Source organism: Triturus cristatus, chromosome 9 (assembly GCF_964204655.1).
Source record: "Triturus cristatus chromosome 9, aTriCri1.1, whole genome shotgun sequence".
Taxonomy (NCBI): Eukaryota; Metazoa; Chordata; class Amphibia; order Caudata; family Salamandridae; genus Triturus; species Triturus cristatus.
Genome location: NC_140592.1, coordinates 372,854,420 through 372,866,953, shown reverse-complemented (window position 1 = coordinate 372,866,953; position 12,534 = coordinate 372,854,420). Strand labels below are relative to the sequence as shown.

General features: G+C 42.7%; 1 protein-coding gene across 2 annotated transcripts in view; it reads right to left on the bottom strand.

Moving 5' to 3' along the window:
- Positions 1-12,534, bottom strand: part of SUPT5H (SPT5 homolog, DSIF elongation factor subunit) — a 166,015-nt gene that overhangs the window by 91,394 nt on the left and 62,087 nt on the right. For both annotated transcript variants that reach the window (XM_085625192.1, XM_085625191.1), the window contains exon 5: positions 1,674-1,743. In XM_085625192.1, coding sequence (XP_085481318.1) covers positions 1,674-1,723 — 50 coding nt within the window. In that variant the 5' untranslated portion in view covers positions 1,724-1,743. The remainder of the gene's footprint in view (positions 1-1,673; positions 1,744-12,534) is intronic.

Sequence of the window (12,534 nt, the reverse complement as noted above, 5' to 3'; positions counted from 1 at the left end):
AATATCACTTTAAGATGGAGAGGACAGAAAATAGGCCCAGCTGCCCGAAAGCCAGATAAATCTACAAAGAAGCACACTGGTCTAACAGAGCTATTTGGGGGGGTGAAGGTCAAGGACTCCCATGATATTTCCGAAGACAAATCATCTCTTGACAGGCTAGCTATGGTTTTGAGACTAAATGTAAGGGGGCTTAATTTCTCTGAACAGGAGGGGACAGGTCTGGCATTAAATAACTTAAGAGGAACAAAATATCATATACAAGAAACAACGTTTTGCCTCAGTAACAGATAGGTTTACACACAAATCTATTCCACACAGCTCTTCAGGAATTATGCAGAGTGAAGATCTCATAGCATTTCGCTAGGAGGACAATTTAGCATCCACCTAACTTGAAATAAAGAAATATAGAGGTTGATAGATTTGGAATACTGAAAAAGGGTGCTGCCAACTGCTAATTAAATGAAGTATCTGTATATGCACCGCAGTAGAGAGAAGCAAATGTATCTGACTAAATGCTTGGGTACTGTAGAACTAAAGGAGACCACAACAGTGATGAGTAGAAGGGGGAAGATAAGGTTTAACGACAATAGAGCTTAGACCACCTACAAAAAAATAAATTACAGCTTTTCCCATATCTATTACATATGCAAAAGTAGATACCCCATTACGGTCAGCAATCCTATTACTGAAGGTGGTTTTAATGACTATGGGATCCAAACGGTTCCATACTTCATATGAAAAAAAATATTTTACGTTTTTTTTTTAAACTAAACAGGCAATTAGATTGTTCAGATGACACAACCCAGGTCCTCATAATGAGTGGCCTGGTGTTTGGGCTTATATTTATTAGTCCCAATAAAAGCGGTCTCCTCAGGGTGGAATTGATCAGGTACCAGAAATAATTCCCTCATTACAAGTTAGTCCCCGATAACGGGGATTAACAAGCAGATGCTGAAGTTTAACACAGCAAAATCATTATGTCCTATTAATCTGCATTTATTCCTGTCCAATAAATCTCCAAAATGTCTTGGTGGAAAAGTGCCTGCATGTGGTATTAACCATCAAGCGCCTGGTTTCAATAATTCACAATTAATCACGTCACACGTGATGAGGGCCTTAGTATAACCATGAAAATTGTCATTTAATATCTCAAGAGTGCATACATTTGTGAAAGATATTCCATTAAAAGAAGAGATGCAAAAAAACTAGTTGACAAGCCATAAAAGGTACTGATGAAGGCTACTATACATGATTAATCTTGGACTGAAACATGATGATGTAAAAGTTGTCAAAGCTGTGAATGACTGAAGCAAGACCATACACTTGCCAGAACCGTTATCAAAAGAAATGGAGGCTCACATTAATTTGTTGCATTAGAAATTAAAGCTTAATACTCCAGTAACCATGTAGTGCAGATACAGGGGTGGTCTGCATTTTGGATACAAGCTTGTTCCTATGTTTTTCACGATGAAAGTCTGAATGGCTCTGTAGTTCCCCACTTGCAAGTAGACTCATAAAAGATATCCAAATATGGTGTAATAGGCAAAAAAAGATGCAGAACAAATGCACCAAGTGAAGCCTAGCACGAATGTTTACTTTATTGTGGACATAGATGTCAAATGGTGATCAGCCAACAGCCTTAAATTAGTCAGAGCATAGTGAGAAAGTCATACCTCCATACATTCTGCAGCCTGCGTGCCCCAGACCGGTCCTCATTCACCATGGCATTATCAATGTTGGAGGCTGCAGCAAAGATACAAAAGCTGGTTTTAACAGGCAACAAAGTAACCTCTCTGCACAGTTTAGGTACTGCTCCTAACATCAACTTATCGTTCACCGGGAGACTACAACGCCACTTCTATTTATCATTTTTGAAGAAGAGGGAGAGGTGGGCTTCTCAGTGAATGAGCACACGAGGGTGAATGTGTGGTCCTGCATACAAGCTGAAGGTGGAGAGACAGCAGGCGGTGTAGCATGGCACCATAGCCAGCCATGTGACATAATTTTAAAGGTATATCCAGCCAATCAACAAGCCGCCGCTCTGCTGCAGCCAGTCCAGGGCTACACACGTCAACTCAAACCCCAATGCTAACAGCACACATAGCATTAGACAGCCATTAGTTCTGGGCTGTTCTGAATAACTAGAGGCCGTTTACAGAAATTCTCCCAAATGAGCTCCTACAAAGCCCTTGCCCAACAGCAACTGGGAGAATGGGCAGTTTATTTGCGTGCTTCAATTTGGGACCCAACTGGTTACAGAGCACAGGCAGATAGGTCTGTTTGTCGCAACCGGTTTTACAATACCATGCAATTTCTGAATTTCCCAAAACAAAATTGACACACTTAGCACCCTACAGCTGCATTACATAAAGCAATAATAAACGTCCAAGCTCAAAGTCTCAGATGACAGACTGTTTTAAGCTTCAAACCAATAATTCCCAGACAGACAAGATGCCCTGTACTGGCACTAATTTGAAGAGTCTCACCAAATGTTGGTATACTGCTATTACATGGAGTCAGTGAATACATCTCCCCAGATCTTACACTAAGTATTCACCGTGAATTTCACATAATCCATGAACATGCAATCTTCACAAGTTGCTTCACTGGCACCTGTGTGATTTTTATGAACAATTAGCATGAGCGTAATGCGCACAGAATTCAATTCACTATCCTGGGCTCACACTGAGGGTCTTCAAGACCTTAGAAAGCTGAAACCCCTTGATCAACGACCCTCCTCCCCTCTCTCACTCAGAAATACAGCACTGCAAGTAGGAAGGGTTCCGGTAGCACAGCATGACTGGAAGATGAGAAAGCAACATGTACTCACCCTCGATCTCTTCTGCTCGTGTTGGAGGCGGCGTAAAGACAGGACAGCATGAACCAAACAATGGCAGCAAAACCAACCACAGGGTGAACAAGAGGATAGAAAACGGGAAGGGCAGAAATTAAAAACAGAGCACACAGTAGCATGAATGAATGCATGAAATGTTAAAAATTAAAAGCTGATTTTCTCACGGAGAGGAACACTTGCTGGAGAGGCACAATGGCCAACACACCCAGCAGCTTGCAGCCACCCGCCAAGAGATGATCCACACAATGCACCTGCATGGCTGGTAGGAAAGCAATCACTCACAAAAAGCACATGCATTGGGGAAAAGATTCAAAGTAATTCACCAGGATCAACAAAGGCAGTCATTTATAAACAGGAAGAACAAACGCATAAAAAATGCAGTCAATGACTCCAGAGCCAAGTAAAGTAACTACGTTCATCCTAATCAGACAGTTACTACACCATACTAATTTGAAGATGTCAGGGGAGAAGCTGGAATAGGCTAAATAAGAACAGAGGCGCAAATGTCATTTGGAAGGCCAACAAATATTTCAATTAAAGGGCATAAGGAACATTAATTGACTTCTTAGATGTAACCTTTGATTGTATAAAGGGACTTGGGTTTTGTATCATGCATGTATCGTTCAGGTACTGGCATGCAACATGTGTACAATTTTATTAACACCTTTCTAACAAGTTTGCGTTGATGATTTCCTAAAGCAAAGAATTCTAACAGCACTCTTACACCACAATTTCTCTGAAGTTAAAACTCAGTATCCCATAGCGGAGGGCATTAAAACATCTCTGCTAGTGACTTTCAGATGACAAAAATTATACATGGCAGGAATAAGACTGGAAACACTCTAGGGTCAAGAAAACCTCACAAGACCAGAAGCTATAGCAGCTCTATGGACAAGTGTGTTTTATAGTGAAATTGGATAAGTGTTTATAACTAAATATTTGCTCTCCCTTAGCCACACAGATGAGAACTCAAGGACAATATGTTTACTAAATACTCCTCGGCCAACGTTTCTCATTGAGCAAGTAAGACAGTTTCCAGAAACAGCAGAGTAAAAAGGATGTATCTAAGAGTAGGGAAAAGGAATACAGCATGGGAGGGGAGTGTGGGAGAGGGGTGAAAAACACATCAGCCAAAGATCACCACCACAGAGCATGTAGGTCTAATACTTATTTGCAGGAAGAACGCAAGAAATGGAATTGTCAAAGTAGCAGAGATCTCAAATAGCAGGAGGGAATGATTCCACTCAACTGGCTTTAGTAAGTGCACCTCATGTGTCACTATGTAATAGTAATCATTGTGTTTAATTGGAGAATAAATACCAAACTTGATTTTTTGGAAGCTTTCCAGCCTCATCTGGGCCAACATGTAAATGAAGCTGCCACAAAGAGACCCAAGTTATCAGAGAAAATGGTTTGCCTGAGTAAAGAAAACACGATACACACCAGAAACAGCAGCACACATTATGTATTTACGTACTAAATTGTCTTTATAACCCTATGCACCCTGATGCCTTATGTAGACTTTGTTTGCATACAAAAATGGGTACTTTAAAGGCAATTTTTTTTAAGGAGCTATTGTATCAGCCAATATAGAAAATTATACTTTAGGCACTCAGTCGTAAAGACCATGTTATTGTTTTTTTTCTTTTTATTTTAACTACTTTTTTTTATTGGTATTTTGTGGCGTATGCATTTGATGTACCAACAACATAAAAACCAGGAGTGCGCATTTATCAGATGGAGCACATTATCTGTATATCCTGTACATCACTCAAACACCCATTACTAGAATTTTACACAGTTTTAGAAGGAGCATGCATCCTTCCCACCTACAGGCGAGGTCAGGGATGGTCAGCAAATAAGCGGCCAATGCCCCCCATGTATCTTTAGGTATGGAGGGCATCGGTAGTTCCTTAGTATATAGTTCCAACTGCTCTTTGCAGTGTACCATATCCGATAGCCATTTCCTTTTGGTGGGTGCCTCACGTTTGCCCCAATACATTGCAACTCTTCTCTTAGCCAACACGCACCACCGCTATGAGTCTGCAATTTGCCAGCTGCAGGTCCTTGACCAAGCCCAGAAGGCGACAGAGCACTGGCCCCAGCACCATGTCTGTCAAGGCCTCCGTGATTTGCATCCAGAAACGGTGTACAGGACCATGCCAAATGCATGAAATCAGCATCAAGCATCCCACACCCTAAACAATTAGCCTCCTTTCTCAGCCCAAATTTATATCACATCATATCATAGGTGTATAGTACATTTGGTGGATATACCTGAAATTAATTATGCGTAGGTTACAGTTCGGGGTAAGCATACTAGATGGTGCAAAACAAAACGCCCAAACCGTCAGCTTCAACGGTGGGACAAGCACCAAATTTTATTTCTCCACTGCCTAATCAGGGGCTGGGGGCCTGTCATTCTGTACCGAAGCATACAACTTAGTAATGAGTCCCCTGCGTGTGTCACTAGTCAGTTAGACGTGTAGTGCCTTGAGTGTAGGGGGTTCCCTCGGGAATTGTGGGTACAACTACCAAATACAGCATGAAGACAGAAGTAAATGAAAGTCAGCAACAGGGTATGACCCTGTGCATGCAATGTATCTTCTAAGGTGCTGAATGCCCCCCCCCCCCCCCACCCACCCAGAGTAGACATACCCCCAAGGTGGTTAAACCTGCCCTATCAAGGTCCTTCAACGCTCGTGGTTCCTGCGTGACCGACACAGCAGGATGGTATAGCAGAGGGGTGCTGGGGAGCATAATTTTTTTTTACGGGTTTGTGCCCAAAGCGTGTGCCACAATTTTGTCGTGCATTGAACAGTGCTAGCAATAGGAGGGAGTTTGTGCAGCTCGGTGGTGTTCAGCAGGAGCTGGCTGGCATCATCATGTTCTATTGCTAGGTGTGGGATGCAATCATGGGGAAGGGCCCAATAGTGTGCGAAGTGAGCTCCTGCACACAAGTAATAGAGTTCAAGTCTGGCACTCCGAAGCCTACCTGGCATATGGTAACATGAGTGTGCCCCAGCGATCCCTGGGTTGTCTGCCCGCCCACACCAGTGTTATTGTTTGTTCTTAGTATTTTGAAAAAGTATTGAGAGCACGATAGGGATGCTGGTGAACAGATAAAGAAACTAGTGTAGCATCACCATCTTAATGACAGTCACTCTATTTGCCATTGAATGATGGCAACCTAGCCCATCTGTGCACCGGATCCTCAAGCTGTGTCCACTGCCCTGCCGTAGTTGTATTGAAGCACTAATTCTGGGTCATTGTGAAGCCAAGTCCCCAAATACTTCACAGGATTAGTGCTCCACAATAAGTGAAATTCAAATGGATACTGTTCGGCGGTCAGAGTCAAGGGGAAGATAATGGACTTGGACCAGTTAATACGCTGGCCTGAATAAGGAACAAAACAAATGTATTCACCAATTATGGGCACTAAATGAGTGATGGGGACTTTCACATACAGCGACGTATCATCCGCATATAATGAAATACTTAGAGGCTGCAGCATAAATCTTAATGCGAAGGTGGCATATCTTTGGTGCAGTATGCATGTTAGTGGTTCGAAAATGATCGCAATAATAATGGGGATAAAGGACATCCCTGTCTAGTGCCCCTATGGATATGTACCACCTCAGACGTTGACCCGTTGATTTGTATTAGAGCCACTGGGTCAGTGTATAACGTGCGACTGCAGGAAGGTTGGTGGGATCCCATGCATTTCAGAGCAGTAAACATGTATTCCCATTCAATGGAGTTGCGGAATGCTTTAACAGCGTCTAATAGGACTGCTGCTGCATTTTAAAAGGGATTAAATTGATGCAATATTGCAAAGATTGTGCGCAAATTATGTGTAATTGAGCAGGCGGGGACAAACCCAGACAGGTCAGGCAGCACTAAACAAAGCAGGAGTGGCTGCAGTCAGTTCGCCAGGATTTTGGCAAGGATCTTTACATCTGTATTAAGGAGAGCAGTTGGTAGGACACTCAGTACTCCAGCGCTCTATCAGGTTTTAGTAGTGCAATAATTAGTGCCTCTCTAAAGGAGGGCGGTAGAGTCCACTTGTTATATGTTTCCTCGTATAGTGCATGGAGATGGGGTGCAGGGATATTTGCAAATTCTTCACAGAATTCATTGGTATGGCCGTCAAGTCCCAGGGCCTTGCCATTGGGTAGCATGAGTTTGGCATCCTTTATATAATTTATTGTTATAGATTGAGTAAGATATTCTCGCTGGCCTGTAGAGAGCTATGCCAGAGCAGCACTCTACAGATAATCAGCAATGTCCCTTGTCAAAGCAGAGTATTGTGAGCTATAAAGATGTGTGTAGAAGAGTGTAAAGCTCGCCAGGATAGCAGGTGTGTCAGTGATCATTGCCCTCAGGGGAGGTATTATTAACAAAATGGGATAGGGCCCAGGTAGCTAGATTGCGGCGGATCGGGACGATTATGAGTGAAGTCCGAGAAACATGACAATTGCTGAAGTCCCATATGATGTGGATTTAGCGTATAGGGCAGCTTTCTTCTGGATGTATAATACAGTGAAAGTACTATAGTTTTTCAAGTACGCCCTGCAAACCAGCACTATGAAGGCCCACTATTATATGGTGTACTCCAGGTCGGCACCAATCCTTGCAGAGTCCCTTCTGCGTCAGGCTACCTGTGCGCAATTAATGAGTTGCGCAAGATGGCAATCTAGCACGTGCCGCCCAAACACGTGTGCAGACATGTTCTTGTGTAACCAGCCAAGTGCCCCTTACCCTAGCTACGCAGCAGTGACCTTATCTTAAAAGGTGGGCACTGGTAGTAAACACACTCAGTCCAATTACAGAATTTTCTGTGACTGAGACTCAAGTATTGAGACTCACTCACAGTAATAAGTCCAAAGACCAAGTAGTAATTTGCAACAACCAAAAAATCCTTGTAGACTAAATGAACGGAAATCATTTGCTCAAGTCCATATGTCAAATCGATGGATCAAAAGGCTCACAATTGTAGTTTAGGTTCTCATCGTATCGACTTCTCTAGTGTGCACAAGGTGTTTTTTACTAATTCTTTGGTATTTAAAGCTCCAACACACATGCAAAGTGACATAGGTTTCAAAATACTCATCATTTAAGGCTCACCCTTCAGTGCAATTTTACTTTCATTTTGAGGTTGTAAAGTTCACACTGATGTTAAAGTCCGAGTTACCAAAAAAAGAATCTTTTTTTATGGCTAAGGGCGTTGTACGTTATGTTAACCTCAACTGCAGTTACTCTGTCTTGGGAAGAGTGGCATCAATGCTGCAGACCCCAATTCTAGAATGACAAAACAAGACTAATTCCAAGTCAGATTATCTATGCTAATCAACAAATATCCGAAAATGGCCACTTGTGTGTCAGAACGCACATGCACAAAAAGCTTTATTTAAAATAAAAACCAAATATATATGTATATATTCATATTCCAGAATGGCCATCCATACACACCCATGTACCATGACACACTGGCAGGCATTTTGGATCTTTAGTTTTCTTTTTGCTCATGTAAGTGAGCAATGGCATAGCCAATAACTGAGCACTCACCTTCTAAAGGTGCTTCCTACTGGCTTTGCCAATGCGTGTTTCATAAAGGTGGTTCCTTAAAACTTTCTTATGGGCTCTCTTACACTTTGCTTGTTTTATCTGAGAAGCATGTCTTTGCTGGGTATCTACAGAACCAGTTCAATTCTGCTACAGAATCAGACGTAGGTGCATGGTGTCCATGATCTCCTGTAGTGGTTCTTTCGGATAAATGTGATATTTCATCAAATATTTTACTTCTTCATAGGATCATAGGATTGCAGCACTGTGTTCTCATCTCGATAATTTTAATTGTTAATTTTGTCTGGTGACATTCTTTTCAACTGCGCCTAAATACTCACACTATGTCACAAGAGAAAACACACTGCATCAGTTAGGGAGGAATAGAGAAGGCTAAGCTGGGTAATTGGAGAAACAACAGTGGTACGCGGTTTAAGTAACAAAACACCTATGCAAATCCAAGGGAAATAAATGGAAGTTAATGACAATTTATTGCACAGAATAAGATTCACCACCAAAGTCTTTTACCAAAGCGTGACAAGATAACTTAACATGTTTTGCTTTCTTGGTGTGCATTCATGTTTTCAACAACGTGTAATTATTTCATTGAGTGGAAGGGGACTTTTTGGACATCAGCTGCTTCCATGACTAGTGACTATACCACTTCAGTGCTTTACAATGGTCTTCAGATATGAAACTTTGAAGAAATCTTATCTTCAGGTGTATACGCTTCGTCCACCTCCCAAAGAAACTCAACAAAAGAAGCACTGGCAATGTCAAGCGATCTGTCGTGACGGCAATACACACAATAGAAACACCACAACACCATTATTTCGGTCATGCTAATATGTGTAGCAGAAAGTTTCTGTAGCCACTCCACCAATGATAAAGCTTTCCACAGCTCAAAGTACACTTCAATGGTATGCTGTGGGTCTGAATCTAAGTAAGGAACTTATTACAGTTTCAAAGACAAACAAGCATTTACAATGCAATGGTCTCGGCAATATTATAGGTAGAGCTATTGGTCATTTTTTTAATCATTTTTGTATCCCTAAATAAATGGCATTGTCATTTCTATTGGCATTAGCTTTTTTTTGCATATGTGATACCTATTGCATTGGCAGAGAGAGAGTGAGGTAGGGAGATAGAGAGAGAGAGTGAGGTATTGAAATAGAGAGTGAGGTAGTGAGAGAGAGTGAGGTAGATAGAGAGTGAGGTAGTGAGATAGAGAGTGAGGTAGTGAGATAGAGAGTGAGGTAGATAGAGAGTGAGGTAGTGGGATAGAGAGAGTGAGGTAGTGAAAGAGTGAGGTAGTGAGGGAGAGGGATGTTGTGAGGTAGTGATATATAAGCATAGAGTGATGTTGTGATGTAGTGAGATAGAGAGAGAGGTAGTGAAAGAGAGTGAAAGTGAGTTAGTGAGATAGAAAGAGTGAGGTAGTGAGATAGAGAGTGATTGAGGTAGTGAGTGAGAGAGAGTGAAGTTGTGAGGTTGTGAGCTTCTAATTCTGAACTCTGCATCTTATTAATTTTCGGTCAATGCATATACACGGTTCTCTTAAACCTACTCTGGACATTTCTTTGAAACCTCGCTGGTTTAAGGTCGTTCTGTGTAACACAATACATTCGTAACATAAATTAAGCAGTGTGTCCTACATGAAGGAGCCGCAACTACACCGCAGGTAAGATTGCTAAATGTCAGAAGCTGCACAGCTGCCTCATTGTTGTCATACAAATGTCAAGACATAATAGGAACTGATAAACAATACAGACACAATCACGCGGCGCCTTGCTGAGTTTAGTGACAGGTTCTCTCTCTTGGTGGCCATCTTCGATTGTAGTTGTATTAGAGAAATAAGTGTATAATAGTTACGCAATTAAATGCTTACATGAACGATTGGTAGATGAAAATATGAAAGAGATTTAGCTGTAAATTACAATGCAAGCTGAAATTATTGTTCTCACTATTTTTTTAAAAATATATTTAATACGCAACCCTGCCAGATTTGCGTCGCATATAATTATTACCTGAGACCTACTGACAAAGCATTCATTTATAATTTTGCGGTCTACGTCTAGCTCTCATCTTACTTACGACGTTCAACACTGAAAGATTTTCAGGTATTTTCTCTAAAATAAAACCATATACTTTATATTCATTTCAAAATTCGAATTACCGTTACTGTGTTAGAGCTCTTTCTAAAATTGTGCAATTTTGAATGCAGAATTTTTTCTCTCTACAAATTGCATCGACTGCATCGATCTCTGTCGTAATAAATGAAAAGTAGCAACACACTAATGTGTCTGTGATGTCGTGGTGTTATATGACTACAGCGAGTTGTGTGTGGAATACTGTGGTTGTGTGCTTCACTGACGTGTGTGGCGCTACGCTCCTTCGGTAGTGTGCACGAAGGGCTGTTTGGGCTGCCCACTTTCAGTATGTGTGTGGGGGGAAAGCGGTGGGCTGGGTCGTGGAGGAAAGATTGACACGTATTTCAGCCTCTGTCACTCGCCTCAGCCTGTGTCTGGTAAAAGGAAAGAACAGCGCGCATGCTGATTGGAAGGTACACAGTACACATGTAGCAAGCATGTCACGAGTCAATAAAGCGATCACTCAGGCGAGCCCTTGAAAGTACAGTCCAGCAGGGCAGAAGGCTATTGTTGGAAATCTCACAGCTACGGGGCTGCGGTGAGTCAAACGGCGGCCTCAGAATTACACCGTTGTAGTGAGGGAGGCTGACTAAAATATGATCTTTTGGGAGCGGGGATCTTTCATTTATAGTAGGCGTCTTTTGAGTTTTCTAACTTATGAATTCCTCTCTTCAGAGACTGGCCCGCCTCTCTGGTCTTCTACAGCTGTTAGTTTGCAAAAGGAGTAGGGGACGTGCCCTCACTCCCTAGCAGTACACTACCCAGCAAACGGTGCTATTTCTGACGGATGAATAAAAAAACACACACAATCCAGCTAAGTTTCCTCATCAGCTGGACTTCGAGAAGGACTGACTAAAGAAGGCACGTGCACACTGAGTTTCATCGTTTGTGCAAGAGTAACATTGAAAAAGTGACAACCCACACACTTTTGTCATACACTGTATGTGTCTTCATCCGGGCACTCAGCAGCCTGGCCTGCCATGCTTGGCAGCCGCTTTTAGCGTGTTCAGCTTTGGAAGGCAGGCAGAGAGCCGGGGCCCAGAGTGGTACAGGGGAGCCATCGAGGCGGCAGGCTTGTTTTTTCTGTGTGCTCTTATCTGGCACGAGGGCAGGCCTTGTCGCGCAATCATTTTCATAGTAATAAGGCCTTGCACGCAGCCTTGAAAACAACGAGCATAACGGAAGGAAACTCTGTCCAAGCCGACATTGCGTCTCTGGCGTCACCTTTCTGCCAGCACGACTTGCGCAACATTAAATACACAACGTAGGAGTTCGTCAAGGTCTAACTCACAACTTTCCAAGGGCCGGACAAACAAACACTGAGCTCTCTCTTTAGTTTCAGTTATTTCAACAATTTAAATAATGAAAAAACGGACACCTTAGGATCCTATGCGGCTCGGTCAGGGGGGACGAGACCAGAGCAGCAGCCAACACGGGAGCCAAGAGCAGGGGGAGAGGACGCCATGAACACCGCCGCCTTTCTCCGAGGCAAAGCAGAAATGCCTCAGAGAAACGCAGCGGCGGTTTCAGATTCGGGGGCGTGTTTCTTTTTCTCTCCTCTTGCCATTGGCTGGAGGAGAGAAAAACACGCCTAAAAAAGGGCGTGGCTAAAAAGTGGAAAGAAGAGCACGGAACACGCCCCCGAATCGGAAAAAGACGGAGCCTATTTGGAGGGACGGCTCTCTCCTCCAATGGCTGGCCTCCGTTTAGGAAGCCAGCCAATGGAGGAGAGCCAAAAAGAGAGGCGGGCTAAAGAGCCACTCTCAGAAACATAAGATCTCCGGACTTCCGGTTCTGCCTTCGGCAGACCGGATGGTCCCTTGACCTAAAAAGCAGCCTTAGCCAGGTGCTTCTAATATAAATCTTATCTTGTAAGCCATGCTGATGACAAAACTGTTGCTGCGTACTTATCTAACTGAAAAGACGGAGCTAAAATGGCAGTAAGAAGGATGGTGGAAAGGACTT